Raw genomic sequence first — 25,279 nt, 5'->3', positions numbered from 1 at the left:
GACAGCGGGTACAAAATGCTGCGGCACGTTTGGTTCTCAGTCTCCCAAGGAGAACAAACACTAGGAAGGCTCAGGACACCCTACACTGGTTGCCAGTGGAAAAAAGAGCCATGTTCAAGGCGATGTGCTATTGCCATCGCATCCTCTCACACAAGGGTCCTAGATACCTGCAACCACTGCTGACTAAATATATCCCTGGACGTAACCTAAGGTCCATGGACTTGGCGTTAGTAAAAGTCGCCAGAATCTTCAAAGCCCGCACGGGAGCCCGCTCTTTCAGGTACCTGGCAGCCAAAATCTGGAACACCCTACCAATCTCGACAAGGTTGGAACCCAGCGAAAGAGTGTTCTGGAAACAGCTGAAGACTTGGCTATTCTCCAATACATTTGAGGGAAGAGTGTAGGGCACACTCAGTATCAGTAGTCACTCATCTGATTATGTCTTAGCGCGGGGACACACCGTTGGTGTAACCATGCGCTCTACAAATGAATAAAATAAAATAAATAAAAATAAGCAACCGTTAGTCATTCTGTAAAGAAAACCCTATTTAAACCCTATTACAGCGATTTCGGTTTTTGCTGTACAGACAGTGACCATTTCTGCAGTGATTGTCACTGACATTGTAGAGCAAAAACCTCATATATAGCAGTTCCTTGTGACACCATAAAGCGAGTAACCCTAACTATAGCACAACAAACTTCATGCTGGCAAATAAATGTAAATGCAGTATGCTGTAGTAATACAGCATTCTGCATTTAATGATGCCATATCGAGAACCTTCAAATACAGCTAACCTCCTTGTGCCAGCATTTCCCAGTCACAATGATATGCAATTGAATGACGAGCGCAGAGAGCCCTGGATGAAGAATACATAACCGAAGACCTAGAAATCAACCTAAATTGTGAGCGATAAAAGATTAATGGCCCAAAATACGGTGCCGGATCACTTTAAGGGTGAACTCCTAACCAACACATTTTCTTGGGCATTAGACGGCTGGCAATACACAGTACACAATAGCAAAATCATCCAGTCATTTTACTATGACCAGTGTGACTTCTGTCAGTTTTCGCAACTTGAAAGGCGGAAAGCTAAAAGTTGGAGGCCACCATCTTTCTCCCTCCTTGCTATTCTCTAAAACATTTTAAGTGGAAATATACACATTTGCTACTCTAACTGGAGCACTCACGCCAGCGAGGGATTATCTTTCAGCTATGGACGGGAACCAGTGCACGGTGAGAGAGCAGGGTAGCGTGTCATTGAATCAATCAATCAGGGGAATGTAAAGAGGGACTACTCACCCATGAGGGTCTCAAGACGCCATTTCGCACATCAGATCTCCTTTCCAGCATCCCCTTGCTGATATCCGACACTCCATCAGATAACACATGACTTGTGGTCAACATTAATTGATTGTCTGCTCATCCCGGGAGAAGGGAATCCATTATAGTTGCCCTTTGCACAGCCTTCTGCACTACAGTCGGTGGATGGGTCGAACTTGGTGATTTTCCAGGGTAGAGGACTTTGATAATCTCTAGGATTACCTTTTGCGGGCTCTGCACACCCCTTTGTCAAACTGGGAATCCTAGGAGCTCCCCCCATCTGTACTGCTTGCCTGCAGCAGATCTCATCTGGTGGTAGCCGTCTGTGATTTCCTCCCTCGGGACCCCTGAGCCCCAGGGGGCTAAGACAGTGGGCTTCAGCCAGTTCAGACCCGAGAGGCTCCACCTCCATCCAGCCTCACTGTCTTGCGACAAATCAGCAGCAAGTACCACCACCCACTTTCAGCATGACACCTTTCTGGTGAAAGTGTTATTTTTCACTATCCAGTTGGTCCGCTCCACCCACATCTTGTTTCGGGAGCTGGTTGCAGCTGGCAAGACCTTGATGAAGAGGGGCTAACTCCACCCTCAGGCATGGTCTAATTTGTGGCAGTGGAATCACAAAGGCTCTAAAAGTGATGTCCATGGTCACATATTGCAATAAAGGAATGAGGTGATTTGTTCCATTTTCAAAAAACGAAAATTGTTTTATTAGATTATCAAATGCCTTTCTCGGTGTCCTCTTTGCAACAGGGAACACCGCACTGGGCTAACTGCTAGCTGTCCCAGACCTCTTTCACACTCGTAGTGCATTAAAAGTTTGTAAACCTATCATAATGAAGAGCTATATTTTACATCTTCTGATTTTCACGAACACTGGAGGAGATGAAAAAATGTTTGTTGAATTATACAACGTTTGCAAAAGTGGGATAGTTCGTCTCTTCTAATGCATTTGTAAATGTTTTCCATACTCGCTCCCAGGGTTCTCGTACTATGTGAAAGACTAAAATAAACTTGTATTTTTTCATTTTTGTAAAGTTATATTGATCTAGTTTGTTTCTTTGGGTTTTTATTCCCTGCCCAAGATCTTTACCTCCGTTTCACAGCCTTGCTCTAGGGATATTTTTTTTATTTTTTTTAAAATAAGTGTACCAGGGCAGTTCACAGCTCTATGCCCTACTTTTCTTTCACACTCATTTTTATTGATGATTAAGGAGGATCGGGACAGTAAATGGCCACCCTGGTTGAATTGTGAGCATGACACCATTTCAACTGCAAGCTTTGCCAGTCATCCCTCGCCATCATTTTATTAAGGATGAAGGAGGAACCAGGAAGGGGACCGCTGTGGCAATGCGTGGTTTGCAGTTGCAGACAGGTGGGCTGGCCTTAGAACACACTTTCTCGGGAAGAATTGACAACCTCCCCTTCTTCTTCATCATAAGCCTTGGGTAAGGTGAGGGGAGTATAATGCGACTCTAGGTCCCACTGGCAAGGCAGAAGACCAAAAGGGTCAAAACAACCGAGAGGGCAGCACAAACACCCATCTTGGCCCTTAGACAATTCCACGTGCCAACTAACAATGTTTTAGCTAAGAGCTGTCTTGATGGAAATTAAATATCTCTCACCCTGCCCTGGGAAAAGGTGAGGGATATATAGAAGCTTTCTTCACCCTGAGGGGAAGCTTGGAAGAGAAAAGGAGCCTGCCTTTGGGCAAGGTGTGGGTGATCACTCGGGGCCACTTGACAAGGATTTATTCTTATACTTGGATCTGTGTCAAAGCAGGGATTTATTTCTAATGTCTTTTGGTCTGCACCAGGTGTTGTGGAGCGGGAGCGAAAGCCCTTTTCTTGTTTCATCTCTTCCTTACCTGTATGACAGACTGTGGAGAGAACTGCACATTTGCGTTGGCCCAGACCTCTTTTACCAAATCCACCAAACTGGGCAGAACACCAGCCTACAGTTTTACTGTACCTTTCCTTTCTTCATGATCCACTTTTGCCTTCAAGGGTTTCTAGCTTTCAAGCTTAAATGGATGAAAATAATACTGCTAGAGTTTTGTTTTTCCTCTATACTTTAGATAACCTTGCTGTATAAATTGGTCCTCTACGCATTAATCCTAATAACCCTGTCAATGGTAAAGCTATGCAGTGTGGCTTGGGGGCTGTAAATATGATGATGAAAATCATATTTCAGTGTGAACTGTGAACTATTTTCCATGTTTCACAGTCTCCTGCACCCAAATGTTATATTTATATATGTGGCATATGTATAGCTTCAACATGCCTAAAAGACAGCAGAGTGCTGCCTATGTATGTATGTATGTATATGGTACCTCTGCTTGTATGTGTAGGCATATGGTATAGCTGTAGATGGGCATAGAACTTGGCGATTTGCCTTTGAATGCTGTGCCTTGACCAGCTGCGGCTTGTGGAGGGAGTTGCGGTGGGGCAGGCAGGTGGGGCGGGGGAGGGGGTGATAAACACCGGAATATGGATGATTACAGGTAAGTAAACAATTAAATTAATAAAACGAATTTCGTAGCGCACCCTGCTTTGCATTTTGCGATGCAGGGCACGGAACAAAATTCGTTTTTTTAAATGTAATTGTTTACTTACCTGTAATCATCCATATTCCGGATGTTTATCACCCCCCACCCTGCCCCTCCCCCGCCCCGCCTGTCTGCCCCACCGCAACTCCCTCAACGGGCCGCGGCTGGCCTTAACAATTTCTATTCTTTCTTATGAGTTTCTTGAGCAACTCCCGTAACTTCAGTGTTGCTCTGATCCCACTCATGGAACAGTCAGCTTTGAAATCCTATTGCTTTCTATGCCCAGGCAACTTACTCACCTGCCTCTCTTTCCAGTTTCAGAAACATGAGTACGATCTTGTGAGAACAAAACATAAAATGATAGAAGTTGCCAACTACATTGACAAGGTGAGTCCATTTCTGGTTGCTTGCCTTGCTAAATATATCACTTTTAAATCAAAAAATCCCTCAACCTCATTAAAGACTGTGAATCCAGATGTTGGTTAATTTCAGTGAGTAGGCTAAACAGGAGCCATTAGCTCTGTTTTATTGGATACTGACACAGTACACAGTAGAGAATACCATAATCAATCAATAAAGATGAAGGGTCAAAAGTATTTGATGTAGTGTTCATGCCATCCAGCTGTTCATTTTCTCATTCTGACTGGCTCAGTTTGTTTTCTTGCACAAGAGGCTCATTTGACAAATACCTTGAGAGGCATTCTCCATGATTTTGGCTGTTCCTCATCAATACAGTACTGTTGTGTGATAGTGGTATATGCAAAGCGGTAGTCCTTTTAACATGGATCTCTAGTGTTTATTACCCATAACATGACCCTGACACAACTAATGGTTAGCAGCAGCTGATAGTAAGCTGTTGGGTGCAGGTGATTTTACCTGCACTCCAGTATGGAGACAGCCTACAGTCTTCTCCTGAGTGAATTTATATATACGCCCCTCCTGATTGTATATAGTTTTTACGTTTGTAGGATGTTGAACAGGCGTAGTGGGTGTCAGTGCTGCTATCTCTCACTCTATACCTGCCCCCTGCCCTTGCATCCCCCCTTTAGCTCAGTGCACAAAGCATTGTATAATAAAGTGTGTGTGCCAGGATGATATTACATCCACTGAAAGGAGCAAGGAGATTCTTGTGTTACCTCGACTGGGGGAAGCCAGTTCCAGCAGGTCAGCATGTGATGTGAGAGGCAAAACATTTGCATAAAGAAAGTTCTAGACCTTAAAAAAAGACATGGGCTACCTTCCAGGCCCCTAGCCAGAAGAATATTTTTAGAGGGGTATGGCCCTAAGCTATGACCAAACATTTTAAAGCTCTTCTCTATAGATGCCTTTTTTCTCAAATGAGGGTTTACTACTAAATAACAACCCCCAGAATATCGTGGTACAAGAATATCAAGGACAGAATATTGAAATGTAAATGTATATAGAGAAGTATAGATTTATTATTCATAACTCCACATCTATGTACCTTGAGAAAAGAATATATATATATATATATATGTTTTGCATAGGTACATATATGTGGTGTAAGGTATAGAAAAACTGTACTTCGATGTCGATATTTTGAATTCCATATTCTTTCTTCAATTCTGGTTTTGATTTCCAGGTGCACACCATGTTATTCTATGTGAAGGACTATATGGATTTTTTAAGGCACATAATAAAGCACACTCAATCAACATTTCACAATCCAACTTTAACTCGTATCAATTAGATGGGATTTATAGTATATGGGTGTAAAGTAAGCTGACTCGCATCTTTGCATATTTTTAAATTATTCAAGCCTAATGCAATAAAAAGTTATTTTTAAAAAAATCAGCTGACCTTCCGCCCACACCTCTTACATCAGTGGTGGATATCCAGTCTCCACACTCAAAATGTCTTTGCTGGAGGATGTTTTACCTGGGACATTCTGCATCAGTAAGCTAGCATGCTTGGGAGGCCTAAAAGGATGTGGAGTTTCCTTATTGTGGCCAACTTCGTAAGTGAAGTGTTAATCTAACCCACCTCTAATTCAAAATAACTTTACAGAGAGCTTGGAGCATATACATCAAGAATATCTTGGGAAATTAGTGGCGAACAGTGTGTGTTAAACATTTTCGGACTGCAACTGTGGTGAAAGCTAAATATAATTTAAATGTCATTTTACAGGGGTAGTTTCTACCATGAATTTCCCTGTAAGGTTATGAACAATAACGGGTAGTTCACTTACATTTTATCAAAAGCACCCGTCAAAATTGCATGGATCTAAAGCAGGCTCTGGCTTTGGCATACACCTCTCATAGTTACAGGCAGGTTGAAGGTGTTGTAAAAAAGGAGACCTTTGTTAAACATCTACCACTAAGACATGTAGATGTGATAATGGATAGGTGATAGTGTGAGTATGGGATGGGTGCATTTGAGGCTTGTGGCCTGGCTGAAGACCCTAAATCCATCTCCAGTTAGAGGAGCCATAAATGGGAATGCAGCAGAACTGCCTTTAATGCTCTGAGTGGTGGTTTCACTGTTTGCATCTAGAATCCTGCTCTGTGAAAACATATTTGTTTGATGCTGCTTGCATCGTACCTCCCATTTAGATGTTACAGAATCATCCAATTCCAGAATTGTGGACATGCTCTACCCTTTCACATGCAGTAGACTCCTTGCAAAGGCTGGGGAGAGGAGTTGGCCTAACGGCTTGGGTGGTTGACATCAAATCTGGGGAACCGGGTTCGAGTTTCAGCAAATTACGCGCAGCATTCTGCGATTCTGGGCAAATCACTTTATCTCCCCGTGCCTAACAAAAATGAATGTGTGCTCATGTAACGCAACTGGTGCGCGTGTAAAGCGCTCTTATACCCAGTGATAGAAGTGGGCGGGGACGGAAGGGCACGGCGTGCCCCTACTTCTAATAAATTGTTCAGTCCGTTCCCCTACTTCTTGCTTTCAAAAAAGCGTCCCGGGACGGCAAGAATAGTCCAACTTTAAAATGATAACTTTTTTCTTTCCACTTCCAGGGGCTGCTCGCACTTCTCTGTTGTACTCCAGAGGCTGCAGCAGCCCCCGCCCCCCCCTGAGCTCGCACAGACCGAGGGCAGGCCATTGTCATTCCGATTGAGGCAGATTAGCCCCTTTAGAATGACAATGCGCCTGCCCTCTGCCTTTAACATATCAAGTGCCCCTGAGATCCGTGTTGGTGATTAGAGAGGAGCTTTCCCCAAGCAGAGTACTGTGGGGAACTTGACACCTTTGTCAATGTTGTACACAGAGTGAAGTGAACTGGGCAGGACAGTGACCACAGTGACCAGACAGAAGAGGCGACAGGAAAGGAGAGGTACTAGGGCAGGAGAGGTGTCGGGGCATGAGAATTGACAGGGCAGGAGAGGTGACGGGGCAGGAGAGGTGACCGGGCAGGGGAGGTGACGGGGCAGGGGAGGTGACGGGCACGAGAGGTGACGGGGCAGGAGAGGTGACGGGGCAGGGGAGGTGACGGGGCAGGGGAGGTGACTGGGCAGGGGAGGTGACGGGGCAGGAGAGGTGACGGGCAGGAGAGGTGACGGGGGCAGGGGAGGTGACGGGGCAGGGGAGGTGACGGGGCAGGGGAGGTGACGGGGCACGAGAGGTGATGGGGCACGAGAGGTGACGGGGCACGAGAGGTGACGGGGCACGAGAGGTGACGGGGCAGGGGAGGTGACGGGCAGGGGAAGTGACGGGGCAGGGGAGGTGACGGGGCATGAGCTAGAGCAGTAACCGGGCGTGAACGGTGAAAGGACAGGAGCGGTGAAAGGACCAGGAGCGGTGAAAGGACCAGGAGCGGTGAAAGGACAGAAGCGGTGAACGGGGCAGGAGCAGAGAACCGGACAGGAGCAGAGAACAGGACAGGAGCAGGGAACAGGACAGGAGCAGGGAACAGGACAGGAGCAGGGAACGGGACAGGAGCAGGGGACAGGAACAGGGAACGGGACAGGAGCAGGGAACGGGGCAGGAGCAGGGAATGGGGCAGGAGCAGGGAACGGGGCAAGAGCAGTGAACGGGGCAAGAGCAGTGAACGGGGCAGGAGCAGTGAACGGGGCAGGAGCAGTAAACGGGGCAGGAGCAGTGAACGGGGCAGGAGCAGTGAACGGGGCAGGAGCAGTGACGGGCAGGAGAGGTGACGGGCAGGAGAGGTGACGGGGCAGGAGAAGTGACAGGGCAGGAGAAGTGACGGGGCATGAGCTAGAGCAGTAACCGGGCGTGAGCAGTGAAAGGACAGGAGCGGTGAAAGGACAGGAGCGGTGAAAGGACAGGAGCGGTGAAAGGGCAGGAGCGGTGAACAGGGCAGGAGCGGTGAAAGGACCAGGAGCGGTGAAAGGACAGAAGCGGTGAACGGGGCAGGAGCAGAGAACCGGACAGGAGCAGAGAACAGGACAGGAGTAGGGAACAGGACAGGAGCAGGGAACAGGACAGGAGCAGGGAACAGGACAGGAGCAGGGAACAGGACAGGAGCAGGGAACAGGACAGGAGCAGGGAACAGGACAGGAGCAGGGAACGGGACAGGAGCAGGGGACAGGAACAGGGAACGGGACAGGAGCAGGGAACGGGGCAGGAGCAGGGAACGGGGCAGGAGCAGGGAACGGGGTAGGAGCAGTGAACGGGGCAAGAGCAGTGAACGGGGCAGGAGCAGTGAACGGGGCAGGAGCAGTGAACGGGGCAGGAGCAGTGAACGGGGCAGGAGCAGTGAACGGGGCAGGAGCAGTAAACGGGGCAGGAGCAGTGAACGGGGCAGGAGCAGTGAACGACAGGAGAGGTGACGGGCAGGAGAGGTGACGGGCAGGAGAGGTGACGGGGCAGGAGAGGTGACGGGGCAGGAGAGCTGCCTTTAATGCTCTGAGTGGTGGTTTCACTGTTTGCATCTAGAATCCTGCTCTGTGAAAACATATTTGTTTGATGCTGCTTGCATCGTACCTCCCATTTAGATGTTACAGAATCATCCAATTCCAGAATTGTGGACATGCTCTACCTGTAGATTCTCCTGAAGAGTCCCTTTCTCTTCTGAGCCTTGCTTAACACATGTGTACAGGAGGAGCCCTGTATTCATGACCTCAATGTTTGAGACAAAAATAATCATGGATTTCTGAACAATGAGAGTAAAAGCATTAAGGTAACATGTTGTTCCTGCTTATATTTCACATGCTTTACATAAACCTGTATTCCCTATGCGTGTTTGCTTTTTCCTGAATTAAACCTCACATAAACATATCCATTCTTTTAATTAAATAATGTTATAAGCTGTAACTGGTCAGTGAAATGCTAAACGTACTAAAAATTGGTATGTTTTGCTATTTCTAGCCACACCCCTGACTCCGCCCACTGATTCAATCTTCGGTTATTCCCGCCTCCTGATTCTCCACCCACAGTTCCCCTACTTTTGTTTTCCCACTTCGACCACTGCTTATACCCAATACCTTTGGGTCAAGTTTGCGCTATATAAAACTCTATTAAGGTGACACCCCCTATGTGGTTAACATTTCTTAGATGAGCATGCACTTTTGGTGGTGAATGTTGAAAGCATGAAAGCCTGACCTGTGCTAGAAATGAAAAAATATTTACTTACCGAGGGATAGTGTGGCATTACCTGCCCATCCACTGTATTCTTCCAGAGAAACGAGGGCCAATAAATCACCCTAATTGGTAGACATCATCTGGTTTCTAAAACACAAACTGAGAAAGACACTTCTCTGGGAGATCGGTTGCTGTGGATTTATGGAGTACCTGAAGGGTAGGCTGTTTCTAGTAGTCTCTGAGGGGCATATTATCAAGACAAGCGATAAAATTATCGCTGTTTCAGCGGCAGAAAACTGCCGCTTAAACGGCGATAATGGGCTTGATAATATGCTCTATGGAATTCCAATTGAAGCCCATGTTAGATGTCCTTCACATTTAACATAGGCTTCAATTGGAATTTCATAGAGCATATTATCAAGCCCATTATTTCCGTTTTAGAGGCAGTTTTCTGCCGCTAAAACGGCGATAATTTTATCGCCTGTCTTGATAATATGCCCCTGAGTCCTCCAATAGGTTTGGTGCTAAGTTTCAAATGGAGTAGTGGGTTGGACAGAAGTCCACTGCGAGTGTATTCGATATAAGCTGGCCTTTTGGTTTATTCATTAATCATCACCCACATGGCAGATGTGGATGTGGCATAGATTGTGTTAGGGAAAGTCTGGCACCTGAGGTACCATAGATAAAAACGTTGTCTCTCTTGAAGGACTAAGGAATGGACCAGCCGATTAGTGAATGCTGCACTTCAAAGCAGAGAGGAGGGAGACATCTTGAATGTAGAGATCATGCCCTAGTGCAAGAGCTGCTGCCACTGGAGCAGGAACACTGAACACGCCTTTCTGCTCCACCGGAACTGCACTTACAGAGAAGCAGGGTATAATCGTGGCCTAACTCAATGAATATGTGGTATGTAGATAGAGAGTTGAGAACAGTAACTCTATACTTACCTGTATATTCCTAACTTCACCATATTATGGCCTCTATATATTTGGAGGACAATAATTTAGTACAGCCGCTTGGCTGCACTGGTTTTCAATGGTTAAGAGATTTATTTTCGCAACTCTGTCAAGTCTTCAGGTGCCTTCAAGGCCCTGTAGTGTGTTAACAGAATGATAAAATATAACCATACGTGATCTTCAATCCAGTCACCCAGCACTGTTCTTGGTTGCTAAGCCTAGGCTAACAATAAAGAAGATTGTAGATATGCAGCTGAGGCTCCACCCCTTGGGACTTGCCTTCCAATGAATATTAGAATCGTTCCAGACACTTTCTGCTGGACCGGATGAGAACCTATACGTCTGTGTCATAACCTTCCCAGCTGCACGCCAATGTGCTTTTTATTGTTAAAGCCTACTGTTGCCTATATATGATTCTCTGTCCCAGGGTGCTAAAAGGCCATTTATCTTGCAGTGTGCACCATTTTATCAGTAACAATAAATCAAACTAGCACTGTCAAGGTTACTTGCTTGTGACACACAATGCTTTGAGCCAGCCAACAGGAACCTCTGCTTCTCTGACTGCACATCATGATTGTCAGCTCCTGATGTTTCTACTGAAAGTGGAAATAACGCATTCCCTAGGGATAGTCTTATAGGGTTCAGCAGCCCTCTGGTAATCTCTCTTTCATTTGTATTCTAGATATCTTGTGTGCATATCTCATGACATTTTTGAGATTCAGGAGCATGTGAGTAGAGGTGTTTCTTCTGAAACTCATGTTTTGATGTTGGGGGCCGATGCATCAGGTGGTGCAGGCAGTCACATGACTTCCTAGCATTTAGAGCTCTGAGCCGCTTTCACATATTTTTTTCTTTTCGTGCAACAGTCAGATATCCAGTTGTCAGTGTAAGTGAAACGGAATGCTTTGCTCTGACCATTACGCTGCATGCTGCATTACCAGCATGCCGAATCCTGAGTCCAAGCAACAGCTGGTCCAACACTGGAAGTATGGAGGCCGAAACAGGTCAGCGCGGGCACCCTGAAAGCCACGGACAGCTGCTTCAGCCCGGGAACTTGTGGTGCATAAATTCCTGTGACTCTCCTTCTTGTAGACATGGCTTCTGGCATGTGAGGAATCTCTGAAATTGGAAAGTCTATTCCCATCCTCACACTTCCTGCCCACAGCGGGCCAGAGCTGTTGGTGCTTGCCCGCCTCCCCCCGGGGTTAGGGCAGAGCCGCCCACTCTGCCAACTGAGAATCTGCTTTACATAGTAAAGATGCCTGCACCAGCCCAAGAATACCACCTCCAGCCACAATCGGACGGGTCAGTTATTAGTGGAATTATCCTGGTTTATAATCTGTTCATTGATAAGGTGAATGCTCTCCAAAGTGTGCGCTGATTCCTATTGGTTGTAGGTCTTGTCCTGTGAATGTTTCTGGCACAGTTCTTCTGTTGTGAATTTTCAACTGCTTGGTCCTCTATGATTGTACGTCGAGGAATACTGCTGAGTGGCGTTAGTATTATGCCTGTAATACTTAGCATAAATCTGCAGCATCAGAATAAGGCACCTGTGGTAAAAAGCGAAGACATCTCAATGGAGCTACCAAAGGGGCTACTGATCTTGTGTTATGCAGTTTTCTGGGCTTCCCATCATCTTGTCTTCCTCGTGTAAAAGAAAAAAGGCATAACAGCCGATAGTTATGAAAATAACAAATAGTGGCTTATTTTCATGGAACTGCTGTTAATCTGTCCTTAATCTTATTTAGAAGAGAGTAACTAACGTTTCGTGCCGGTTTACGTCACAAAAGTGACACAAACCGGCAGAAATGGCTTCTTTGGCATGTATTGTTTATCTGAAGGTAATGCAAGCACCGCATCACGTAAGGTGGCCCCCCTTACAAACCCAGGGTGAGATTGTTGCAGTGTTCTTGATCTGCCCTCCACCCCACACCTCCCGATCCCTGGCCTCGCCCCTCCCTGGGCGTCATCACTGATATTCTGTTCTTGTGTTGTTGCCCTCTCTTTAGTTTTACAAGTCGCTGAATGTCCGAGTGGCTCTGGTGGGCCTCGAGGTCTGGACGGATGGCAACAAGTGCAACGTGACCGAGAACCCCTACTCCACTCTCTGGTCTTTCCTTGCCTGGCGCCGGAAGTTGCTGTCTATCAAGAAACATGACAACGCTCAGCTCATCACGTAAGACTTGGGTACAGTGGGAATGGTGCAGTGGGGGCAATGTTTAATTTCAGGGGGTGTTTTCCAGGGCCCAGCCTTGAGATTTATTTTAGAGCACCTCCACCTAATAGAGCTGCTTGGATTCATGGCTGTACTAACTGTGCAGAGCCGGATAGGTATGCATTCTGCATGAAGGAGCTGCTACTGCTGAGCAGCGTTACCTGTTGTTACACGCACATTTGTAATTCTAGAATCGCACTGGTACCACCGCAAGTGTCAGTGGCGTGAAGCGCTCACAAGGCCTCTTCCTCCTAAACCGGGAAAGCCACTGGCTCATCTGCCATTAGCTGATGTGGGTCAGGGTGGTGCAGAGCTACTTCCTGCCAGGGGTGGCCTTAGGCATGTGCAAGCTGTGCACCTGCACAGGGCCGACAAAACCCCGGGGCCGCCACGCCAATATATATCCTTAATATAATAATCCTCTGAGGATGGATACATATTTGAGTGACGGCCCCTGGCAGGGATTTGGGGGCCTCCGGCTCTGTTCCACTTCCAAACACCCTGACCCCCCACCTCTTCACTCACACTGGCCTCCGCACCTGCGTTCCTCCGGGGGCCCCCTACCTACGCTCCCTGCCCAGGGCCGCCATGAGCCTAGAGTCGCCGCTGCTCCTGCTGAACCATTCAGCAGCATCGAGCTGGCTCACCAGCAGGGCACTGGCAATGCCAGGTTTAGAACTATAGCGAAAACACACAGGAATCTGGATCTAAACTTGACCCATTGTAAGCCAGTTGCTTATCCAATCATGTTTTTGGTTCTTTGCTTTCTGATAGAAATACTGCACTATTAATACTAGAATGCAAACCAAAAACAGCACTGGACATGCTACTCACATCATACTGAAGATCACCCCGCCTGTGCATGAATGTGGAATGCTGCTTATTTGAAACAGGAAACAGCCTTCCCAACACAGGCATTACCACATAATGTCTTTACCACACATCATTTAACATGCGGTGCCTTTACCACACATGGGGTGCTTTAGGGTTTGGGGATAAGTAAGGGTACAGGGTGCTAAGGTTAAAGGTGAGGTTTGGGAGGTTTACCACTCAATTAAAAAAATGTAAATTAAGAAAAAAATGAAAAAGGGGGGTATTGGATGGTTCTCCCTTCCTTAAAGGAATAAAGTATATTTATTTTAATGAAAAAAGGGAGAAATTGCTTTACAATTATTATTATAAATATATATATTCACTAAAAAAGGAAGCCTTATAGTTTTTTTAAAACTTGGTTTTATTAGCAACATTGCATCGCATTACATTTTTGATATGTAGCATATACATTTTACATGGAAAACTGTCCTCCTTTTGAGTTAATAATGTCCATGCTACCCATCATCAGCTCCACACTCCCCGCGATATACTGTACATCGCAATGTGTTTTAACATATTTATATACATCAAACCTAATAGAGACGCAATAAAAAAGCAACAATATTAACCCCCTATCCACACCCCCCTTCCCCAGCAGCGGACAGCAGTACTAACACTCGTTATCTAGATTGACAGGCGAACTGGCAATGTTAATGTGGTATAGGTGTGGAGGAGGCATTAGCACTATCTATGCTAGGTGTCAACCTGTCGTGGGTGATTGATTGTGTGGTCGCAGAGACGTCTTGGCTATGGGCTATCGTCGAGGACATTTCTATCAGCATCTGTCCCCATTCAGTCAGATCCCTTTTAGCATTTTCTGCAACTCTCACAGCCCTAAGGCAACATTCTTCCACCACACCACATTCACGCATATCTGAGCGCCATTTATCTAGTGCAGGAGGTGCTGAATGGATCCGATTGATTGCAATTCGTCTTTTTGCCAGAACCAATCCTAACATTGCAAATTTAAAACTTATATGTGTCTCCTTCTTTGGAGTTGGGAATACGCCCAACAGACACTGCTTTATAGAGAATTCCATTCACACCATTGTAACAGAACGGAGAGTCTGTACCATCTGGTTCCAATACTGCTACAGTCATATGCAAGTCCATATCATATGAAGGAATGTGGAAGGGTGCGTGCCGCATCGAGGACAAAATGAGGCTAGCCGCGGGGGTGAACTGCGCACGGCGTTGTGGGGTCAGGTACGTGCAATGCAAATAATTGAATTGGATAAGCTTGAATCTGGCATTATTTGTTGCTTCAGCCACCTGCTTCAGAGCTCTCTTCCATTCCCTGTCAGTCAGAGGTATGGGTAAGTCTTTAACCCATTTTCTCCTGACTACTGATAAATCCACTGAACGGTCTCCCTTCAGAGATTTGTATATATGGGATATCAGGGCCTTACTAGAACTGGGATCTAACAGTGTTGCCAATATGTGCAATTCCAGTGGGTCCTCCGGGAAGGCGGTCCATATCTCACAGACCGTACACGTACTGTAAGAAATGCCCTGCTGGTACCTGAAAGCAATCCCGAGCCTCGTCGAAAGTCAGGAAGCTTCCATTGTGGTACAAATTCCCTGCTGAGATGCATCCTCCCTCATACCATTTCGAGATATCCATAAATGCCTGAATACTCTGAAATCCCCGTAACCATCAAGTAACCTTATAGTTAGGTGTAATAAAAAAAATCAGCTTTTTTAAACAAAAACCTCAAAAATCCACTGAAAGAACAAAAGTTAAAGTGATGTTATAGTTAGGTGAATGTCAGTGACAGCATTTATGTTGTGAACTAAAAAAACATAGAAATTCACTGGATAGATTGTGTTAGAAGTTAGCCTGGTATATGATGTTCACTATTCTAGTGAGCACTTTGCACCAGTCCAAACAACCCTTATGGTGATGGTTGTAAAGTCAACATTATAGACCAGCTATCCAAGTGGTAGCATTGACAAAGCAGTCTTAGGCTAACACTTCAGAGAGCATGTGAAGCCAATTGTTTTACCAATTATAATCCCTTCAATACCAAATGAAAGGACACCACACAAGGTATATATCAAATATATATGTATTTATCACTAACACAACCCCTCTGCACTCTTTATGAGGTCAGAGTTCGAGATACAGCACAAGTTACTCAATAAGCATACTATAAGTTGCACAAATACAATTCTGCCCTAGGGGCCTCACGAACCATATACTAAAGAAGTGGTATAAGAACCACTTCAGGAAAGGGGAGTAGGCCTAGGGCCTAGGAAATCGCTGGGGCTATGTTGATCAACCAAAGGATTGGAGGTAGGAGACCCACAGGATGCGTGTGCAGTGTCTAAACACACACGCGAGTTACCATAGAGTTTCAATGGGAACGAAAAAGTTACAAAGTAGTTGATTTCGGACACTTCCGGGTGGACTACGGGAAAACCCTGTTAAACTAGGACACTTGGATAGTTGTTACCCACGGGAGCACCGGAGTACTCGAGTTACCTCACCCAGGGAAGCCGGGTGCATAGGTGTTCTTTCGTGTCGGGTTTCGTCGCTGAATTCTATGGAGAGCTGCAAGAAAGTGCTGCAGGCTACCAGGAGGAAAGTGTCCGGGTGGATCCAAGGGTGGATCGGAGTCGAGAAGAACCTGAAAGCAGAGAGGACAGAGTCTGGTTCACTAGCCAGTGACCAGGAATGAACCAGGAAGGAACCAGGCGATGTCGAGATGCAATCAGGTGAAGAAGTAAAGCTTGTCTCTGCAGCCACGTGAACCAGAGGGTGTCGACAATGACCAGGTGCTGGATATGAGCTGTCCCACAAAGGCTCTCGGTGACTGCGGTGTCGGTATGCGGATTGGACCCAATAAGCCTTGGTAACCGCAACCCACGCAGGAAGTGAAGATGGGCTTCTGTTCAGACCAGCAAGGTCTGGGGCACTTCTCTTTCACAGGGAAGCTGGAGCAAGACTGGAGCAACCAGGCAAGCATTCTAAATTCAAATGATGGTCTTCTAGGGCTTACTAGCCAACGGGCTAGCAACCGGGAAGATGCGGTGAGCTGAAATGCAGGCACAAGCCCCACGCGGCACTCGTGGAGTGTAGAGGGCTGTGCTTCGGTGCAAATGCTGCTTGGGTCTGGGGCTTCTCAAACCCCTATGCACAACTTCGAGGGTACCTCAGGAGCTGCACAGGTAGCAAAAAGCAGGTAGTTCAGGATGTCCGGTCCCACGTCGCTCGTGTCCGCCACGGGTCTCAGCTTTGCTGTGGATGTGGGTCGGAGTCAGAGACGTCTGAGAGTCCAATTCCTGGGTCGCTATGTCTTCGGGGTCCGGCTGGAGCGTCGACAAAGCAAACTGCCATTTTACTGTTGGTGCCTGTTTGCACAGGGTGGTCACTCCTTGACCACAAGGGAGATGTCTTCAGTCTTCCAGTCGATATGGAACGTCGAAGGTCCAAGAATTTGTGTCAGAGTTTCTTTCCAGGATAAATCTAAAGTCTCTAGACTCAGCTCCTATCTTTATACTAAACTAAGGGGCTGGATTACCTGCTAGGCCCCTCCTGTGGGTGTATCTGGGAAAGGGGTGGTTACACCCCTTTCCCTTTGTCCAGTTTCACGCCAGAGCTGGGGCTGGAGTGCCCCAGTCAACTGGTTTGAATCGGGCTATGCGTGGAGCACCTTGTGTGCCCCAGGCAGTATCTCATTTCTTTCAACCCACCCTGCCCCAATACACTAAAGCCTGTCTGGGAAAACCTATTGTCCAGGCCTCCCCTGCCGGAGTTTCGTCCAGCAGCAGGAGGTCAGACTCGTGTCTGTGGCAGCAGAATCCATTTTGTGATGCTGAGGCTCTGGTTAACTTTAATCGGGTAAAGTAGTAACTACATGTCTTCTCCCTCTAGAAGGGTGGAATGCTACCCCTGCCGCCGGAACTGGGAGGGGGTGGGGGGGTAGTATTCCACCTTACACGACATGTTTTGATAAAGCTAAAGCAAAGTTAGCATTAACTGCGAGGATTATAATGCACTTAAGAGTATATGGTATGGCTATATCATAGAACAGCTATAAGGACATGGTTCCGGAAGCTGCAGACAGGCTCAGCTCATGCTAGAGCACCATCTCACATAAAACCAAGCACTCTGCCTCCAGGATTGCCTCCAGGTTTGTTAAAGCCTGCCATAGGAGTGACTTACAGGTATATATGTGTCTATATATAAGGGCAGATGTAGGTATACTATATCTAAGCAAGGGGTGATTACACAACCTTGCCCAAGCTGAGTGATCAGCCTCTGGTGTCAGTTTGGATGGCCAGCCAGGGGTGGCATAATACATGCTGCAGCCCCTGGTAGGCCTTGGATGCACCTATGCCCTGGGTACCTATGGTACACTATACAGGGGCTCACAAAGGTGACCAATACCCAATTGGATATGTACCTAAAGTACATTGTATGAATTTAGAGAGAGAACAGCTGGGCTGTGGGTCTGATAGGCAGGCCCACAGCCACACTAAAGTCGAAAAACCAGTGAATCACAACAAAAAGTGGGGGTGACCATAAGAAGCAGACCCTACTCTCCTACAGCTTGCACCTCTGCTGTGCAATGCTTATGCCCTCACATATTACATCACTCATGATATGTTCTGTGACATCATTTATGACATCACTGATGACATCATCCAATGAGTGTGTTCGTTTGGTTTATAGTTTACATAGTGGGGGATAACTACAGTAGGAAAGTGCCCCTTTCTGACATGGTGACCCCCTTCCCCCCTTTTTGCCTGTTAATTTATGCAATTTTGACAGATGTGTACTGGGCTGCTGCTAATCAGGTTTCCACCCAGTGGCAGATCTCTTTCCCTAAAACTGTACAATTGTTCCTCAATTGGTAATACCTTTAGCACCCTATGAGCCCCTAGTAGATGGTAACCCTGGTACCTAGTGTGTAGGGACTAAAGAGTGTCCCTAAGGGCTGCAGCATGTATTGTGCCACCCTAAGGGACCCCTCACCACACTAATGCATACTGCCATTGCAGGCTGCGTGACATGGTGCAGACAAAACTAAAAACACGACATGGCACACCTCCTCTGTTCCATGTCTGCAAACACTGCATGCAAATATGTAAGCCACTCCTACAGCGTGCCTTACAGCCTTAAAGCAGAATGCATTAGACCTAAGGCTCCTGGTTTTCTGTTTAAACTGAGTTTTTGCATATAAATACAGATGGAAAACATTTTGTTCTTTGTCTATATTTATATATAGAAAAATACAGACCAAATGTTTATGCTGCCTCTGTGCTCCTCTGTAAAATCCATGTCTGAGGCGCACAGGGACTGCAAAAAGAAATCTGGAACTGCTGGCCTCAAACTGTCGCTCTGGAGAGGGGTGAACAAGTGCAGCATGTATGCAGAGACCCTGCAACACCCCTCACTGCAGTGCTCAAGCAAGTTATATTGTTTGGGCAGTGAAAGCAGCCAGGCCCGGACTGGCCGTTGCGAGCACCGGGCAATTCCCCGGTCGGCCGCAAGGGTGGGGGCCGTTTTGGGGCCCCTGGGGGCCGTTTTTGTGACAGGGCCGTTTTTGCAGCAAAGCTGCAAAATCGGCCCTGTAACAAATTCGGCGGAAAAGCGGCCCTGGTAAAGAGCTAGGTGGCATTCCCCCCCCCCCCCCCCCCCCCCCCCCCCAGGGGGAGGAAGGGGGGCCGGCCGAGCACTTTGCCAGGGCCGGTTTTGGTTCCCAGTCCGGCCCTGAAAGCAGCCGATGTCCATTAAGAGGTAAGGAAACACCCCAGGACATCGTCTCCAGTCCCAGCAGCCTTTTGTTTCTTGTTGTATGGGAGAGGGAAGGAGGTCAGTGGGGGCTGGGCACGGGGGCCTCCAACAGCTATCAGCATAACGCCTGGATGCATCTCTTTGGAATTTAGTTTAGGAGCACTCAGAACTTGAACCTCTTTGTATGCACTACATGGTTTTTGTAGAGATTGTGTACTGTGTAGCAGCTTTGCTGTGCTATGATTTGCCTGGCTGTCTGATTCAACAACCTTCGACTCAAAGTTCATTCTGAACAATTTGGTAGGCTGAAACCACAACTCCTGTTTCAGTGGTAAAAAACAGTAAATTCTTTGGTCGCAAAAAAAACCCACCAGCCAAACAACAAGGGTCCAACCCCGGTAAAATCAGCAGTAGAGTTAAGGTGCCAAGAATCTCAGGTCCACTTGGGTCGCGATTCAGTTCAAGAGCTGTAAATGCAAAAACTGCTATTCTATATATCATATAAAACAAGGTATTCCAAAAAATGATATAGTGTGGTATATTTGCTTTGAATAATATCCATTTATTTGAGGAATTCTCCATAGTGTCCATGTGAGAACACTATTCTGTACAGATAAATGTGCAGGATTCTTTAGATACTTCGGTGATTCACAATGTCTCCTGGGGTAAGTTGTCTCCTAGCGCACACTAAGAATAACCTGATATTCTTCGAGCAGAAACTCTCTGTGATGGCTGATAAAATGTAAGTAAAAGAGGGAGTAATGCTTTGACTTTTTCTCATACAGCTGTGCAAACGAGACCTAATCAATACCACTAATTCATGCGTCATTTCTTAGAGGACAGAGAAGACATTTGCTCCCGATATGTGAAGTGCACTTAGCATAGGCTCCAATTTCAAAAACAACTGAGTGCAAGTGTGCATAAATGTGGAAAAATACTAGCTGCAGCATCTGCCTTTGCTTGCGACAAAAATAAATGTGGATAAATGCAGATAAGATGACTAAAAATAAATATGGATAAATACAGATGGGAATGTTAAAAAAAAAAAATACCAAAAAACCGGGAGCCCTAATTATATTATATGTGTAGATATTTCTGCAGAAACAGATATGCTTCTGTTATGTATAAGTCGATTCTTAGATGTCGCCAGTGAATAGGGAAGCCATCTTAAGTATATGTACTGGGCACTGGTGATCTCGCGTTCCCCAGCTACATGATGGCTTCACTGAACCCAAAGATGTTTGGTATGTTTTCTGTGAATTTATAAGGTGTTTTTTTTTTTAAAGATCTTTTTATCACACCTAATGATAATGTTACTTTAACCTTTGTTTTTTTGAGTGCATTTCTAGTTTTTCTTTTTACATAAAGTAATATTTTTTTATCAAAAGTAATGCCAGCCCCTGCCATGCATGGCCTTTAACCTTCTGTGACAGGGGGTTGGCTGAAGGACCTGGCCATAAGCCAGATGATGGGGTCCACAGGCCTTTAAAAGCTCAGTGAGGGATGGTATGCGCCCTCTCCCCTTAATGAATATACTTGGCTCCGAGAAATGGGGTCCCCGGGGCCCCGAATGGGCTGTGGGGTGAGCTACTCATGCCCCCTTCTCCATATATTTAAAAACAAAATGGAGGCCGCCATTTTTTTTCCCCATGATCCAGCGGGATTGCAGTAAAATAACGCTGATTTTTATTTTTGATTTTGGCCGTGGGTCAGGGGAGGGGACCCTCTGGGGGGCCTGATATCCCTACACAGCCTCCTTATATTTTTAATTTTTTTTTTTTTTACTTCAGGGCAAGGTACTTAGTCCCCAAGGCCTGTAATGGCTCCCAGCAACATTTTTGTCATGTTGCTATCAGCCAATCAGAGCACTTTCTCCTGCGGGAGTACAACTCCTGTGGGTCCGAAGTGGCTCAAGGTAACAAAACTCCCTTGACCAATCAGAACACTCTCTTTGTTTTTAAACTGGGTTCTCGTGAGAGTCCCTCGAACCCAACTTGCCTAGATATACAAATATGTTTAAACCTTAATATTTCAAAAATTACTGGACGGATTTCACAACAAATCACAAAAAACATGCTTACTGGGCCAAGATCAAATTTAGTGCAATTCCGTTCAGCAGTTTTTGCTGTGTCATTTGTGCAGTATTTTACTTAATCCTTAACAAAAAATACTGTGCCAATGATTTATACAATGTATGTTATTTAAATTGTGATTAATTGCATGAGCACTTTCTGAAGTATGTTGTCACTGTCCATTATGAGGTAATGTGTTTGCACTTTATAACATGTAGTAAAGATGGCTCCTCTCATTGTGATCAAGTCTGCAGGGCAGCCAAAACATGTTATGGTAGAACACAAATAAAATGAAACATATTTTAAACTCCAGAGTGTGGGTAACCTTTGGCTCTTGGCAGAGAGGATTGCTGGAATAATATTGCAGAGATTGCTGACCTTGCTTCCCATACGACCTATACATATTGTGTATATGTTCATAGTTTGTGTAGCTGTAGATACAAATGCCGTGCATACTCCTGTCATGTAGTGTTGGGCTTGGATGTGTGCAAGCTGTTTTTGTTAAAAGAAGTATTTTCAAGTCACAAGGTGTGGTGACTCCACCAATTGTAGGGAAGGCGCATGAGCATTGGTTCCATAGTCACATTGTTTTTCTCTGCTGTTGGGTTCAGACATGTTTACGGGAGCTCTGCTTCGACGCCAGGGGTTCTCGCCATATCTTCGGCACTGTCTTTTGTTGGTCAAACAATCCCATTGCTCCTCGGTCTCTAACATCAGGTATTGATTTGACGCTGTCTCACGTTCAACTGAATCTCCTCTTTGGAGCACTGCCCCTCACGACTCCCATCGCTTCAGCAGCTGAGAATGTCACTGATGGTTCTGCCCAGCTTCCCATGCCAAGTTTCCAAGGACAGATTTGCAGGAAGTTTGAAACTTGTACCTGTGTCCAGATTCCTGAAAAGATTTCTGTGCAACAAACAGGGCACAATTCATTGCCTCTGCTTCAATGACATAGAGCAGAGGAGTGGATGACACTCTGGACATTTTCAGTGAAGGAGAGGGAGTTGCCATTCAGCAGCCACGTGATGCTGATGCTATAATCATGGAGGATGGTGACTCGGAGTCTGATGTCGAGACCGAAGGGCACCTCCGTCGGGTCAACGTCCTTTACTGAGGACTGCAGTGAGTAGTACTGTCTCCCATCCTTCAGAGGCACCATCCTGAAGCTCCCATGCCTCATCAGAAGGATCCAGGCCACCACTGCCTCATGGTCAGAGGGGCACCGAACTACCGGACCAGACCCGACAGCTTTAATACCGTTCACGGCCGAAGTCCTTTTTGAAGCCAAGCCCCTCGACGTCGGACCCCACTTTGGTGAAGATCTAAACATGCATTTTTGGCTGACTCAGAATCAAAATCTTCAGAGTTGAAATCCATCTCAGGGCATTCTGGATGCCGACAATCAACGGAGGAAAGTGACCAGCCCATCCTGCAATGCCTTCAGGAATGGCTCAACGCAGGGCAGCAGAGAATTCACATACAATCGGACCCAGGCTAGATTATGGCTAATCGATTCTAACTACCCAAGAGGAGACACTTCCCTCGGAGACGGTGCCCAAAAAGCCTCAACGCCACAACAGAGGCACCTCACCATCAGAGCCTAGTCCTTCTAATCCTCCTCCTCCTCCTTCTCATTCTCCACCTACTCCTCCTCCTCTGTCTTCTCCTATTTCTACCCACACCTGTGTTGTCTGTGAATCCACAAACACATTCCGCACAAGGATCTTCACATTCAGGGGGCGGTAACAGTGCAGGTTCACCTTATAACCCATATGACCCTTCATTTGACCCCCAGGCGGCTGACCCTTGGGATGACTACCAAATAGATCCCCCTCTAGACACTGACCCAGATTTGTACCCAGACAGACTTCTCGTCCTGATGACACAACCACTTACCATGAGGTACTTTACAGGGTAGCAGCTTTTCATAAGGTTTAGCTACACGTTCAACCTGAGGAGGATGTTTTCATTCTAGAAACCCTCTACCCACTCAAAGGTCCCTCCAATACCTACTCATGCTGAAAGGCATTCTAAAGCCTGACTGAGACATCTTCATGGAGCCCATCTAAGCCAGAGTCATCATACCCTAGTACGATAAGTAGTTTATAACTACTCCCTCAGACCATCACAGGTCCGTTACACCCCTGATTCACTGATTCACTGGTGGGGCACCCAGCCAGAAAAAGAACTACGGCACAGGGTATAGGAGATACTCCCCCCACCCCACCGGGCAAGCAAGAAAATAGCTGCGGCTGGCAAGCATGTTGCAGGGCGATCTACTCAGTGGCACATCACTAATTCAATTGTGTTGCTCTCTCTCTGTATGATGGAGCCCAATGGGATAAAATGGAATAGTTTATCCAACATCTCCTAGAAGAATACTGCAAACAGGAGCATGAGTTGGTAGTGGAGGGGAAAATAATCTCCAACACCAACATTCGTTGTGCTCTAGGCGCCGCAGACACAGCTGCTTGCAGCATTCATTCTAGCCTCCTCTTGCAGCCAGATGCATGGCTGCGCATCTCCGGCTTCAAACCAGAGGTACAACAACACCTCCTTAATGTACCTTTCGACAGCAAGCATCTTTTCAGCCCCAAGGCCAATGAGACGCTTAAAAAAATAAAGAAGGATATTGACACAGCCAAAGTCATGGGCGTACTACAGATACCTAGTGCCCAAGGCCGCTTTCGCCGTTTCCATTACTGTGGTGCAGACAAAGCAGCTGCAGACCCAGAGACTTCCACCTCCTACACCAAACAAACGCAGCAACCCACTTCATGGAGTTTCTACAGGGGGGGGGGTATAAAGGGAACAATGAGAGAGTTAGAGGCAAAGGAGCTACCACCCCAAAGCAGTGATGCTCTTCTCTTTCCCCCGACCATCCAAAACCTGTCGGGGGCAGACTACAGGGGTTTATTCCCCAATGGGAGGCAATTACCTTCGACTGGTGGGTTCTAGAAATGGGACGGGAGGGGTATTGTTTAGAACTTACCGAAACACCACCCATCTTTCCTACGGCACAAACAAGTTATCCTCAGAACACCAACATCTTCTCCAAGAAGAGGTTCTTGCACTACTTGCCAAAGGGCCCATAGAGCCAGGGCTGCCACCACATCACGACAGAGGGGTGTACTCCCTGGACCTCTTAATTTCCAAGAAATTTGCCTCCCTCAGATCTATACACGACCTCCAAGCCCTCAACAGATACATCCTATCAGACCATTTCCACATGGTCACTATTCTGGATGTCATTCCTCTGTTGCTACCAACGACTTCATCACTGCCCTCAATTTGAAGAGGCCTACTTCCATATTCCCATTCATTTTGCCCATCGAAGTTTCCTGCGGTTTGTGGGGAATTACATCATTATCAGTGCAAGGTAGTGTCCTTTGTGGTCACAAAGTACCCAGAGTCTTCACCAAGTGTCTAGCAGTGGTAGCCGCTCACTTCAGGTGGGGTGGCATCCATGTGTTCCCTTATCTCGACAACTAGCTGATCAAGAGTGCCACACAGCATCAATGTCTGGCACACACTCAGACAACCATAGACCTTCTACACAGGTTGGGCTTCACAATAAATATCCTACCTTCAGGTACAACCTGTCCTTGGGGCTAACTGGACTTAAGAGTAGGGAAGGCTTGTTTAATTCTTGCCAGGGTCCACACTTTTCAAAATCTGATACCTCTGTTTTAGACTGATTGTTAGGTAACGCTCCGGACAGTAATTCGTCTGTTAGGCATGATGGCATCTCACATTACGATAGTTCCTCTTGCAAGGTTACACATGTATCCCTTACAACAGTGCCTAGCAGCACAGTGGTCTAAGGCAGAAGGTCTATGGGAGGATCTATTGTTGATGTGGGTCCATAGTCATCGGTCTGTGCAATGGAGGAGTGACAATAACCTGGTGCAGGGACGGCCCTTTCTAGACCCAGTTCTACAGGTGACATTGACCACTGATGCCTCACCCACTGGATGGAGGGCGCAGCTCCAATATCACGCAATAAAGGACTTGTGGACACCTACACAGCAGGG

The 25,279-nt window shown here is 46.6% G+C and overlaps 1 protein-coding gene across 1 annotated transcript in view; it reads left to right on the top strand.

Moving 5' to 3' along the window:
- ADAM19 (ADAM metallopeptidase domain 19) overlaps nt 1-25,279 on the top strand; it is a 353,591-nt gene that overhangs the window by 165,757 nt on the left and 162,555 nt on the right. The window contains exons 8-9 of the mRNA XM_078653717.1: nt 4,185-4,256; nt 12,352-12,518. Of these exons, the coding sequence (XP_078509843.1) occupies nt 4,185-4,256; nt 12,352-12,518 (239 nt within the window). The remainder of the gene's footprint in view (nt 1-4,184; nt 4,257-12,351; nt 12,519-25,279) is intronic.

Source organism: Lissotriton helveticus, chromosome 7, assembly GCF_964261635.1.
Source record: "Lissotriton helveticus chromosome 7, aLisHel1.1, whole genome shotgun sequence".
NCBI classification, from domain to species: Eukaryota; Metazoa; Chordata; class Amphibia; order Caudata; family Salamandridae; genus Lissotriton; species Lissotriton helveticus.
This window is presented reverse-complemented; position numbering and strand designations above follow the sequence as displayed.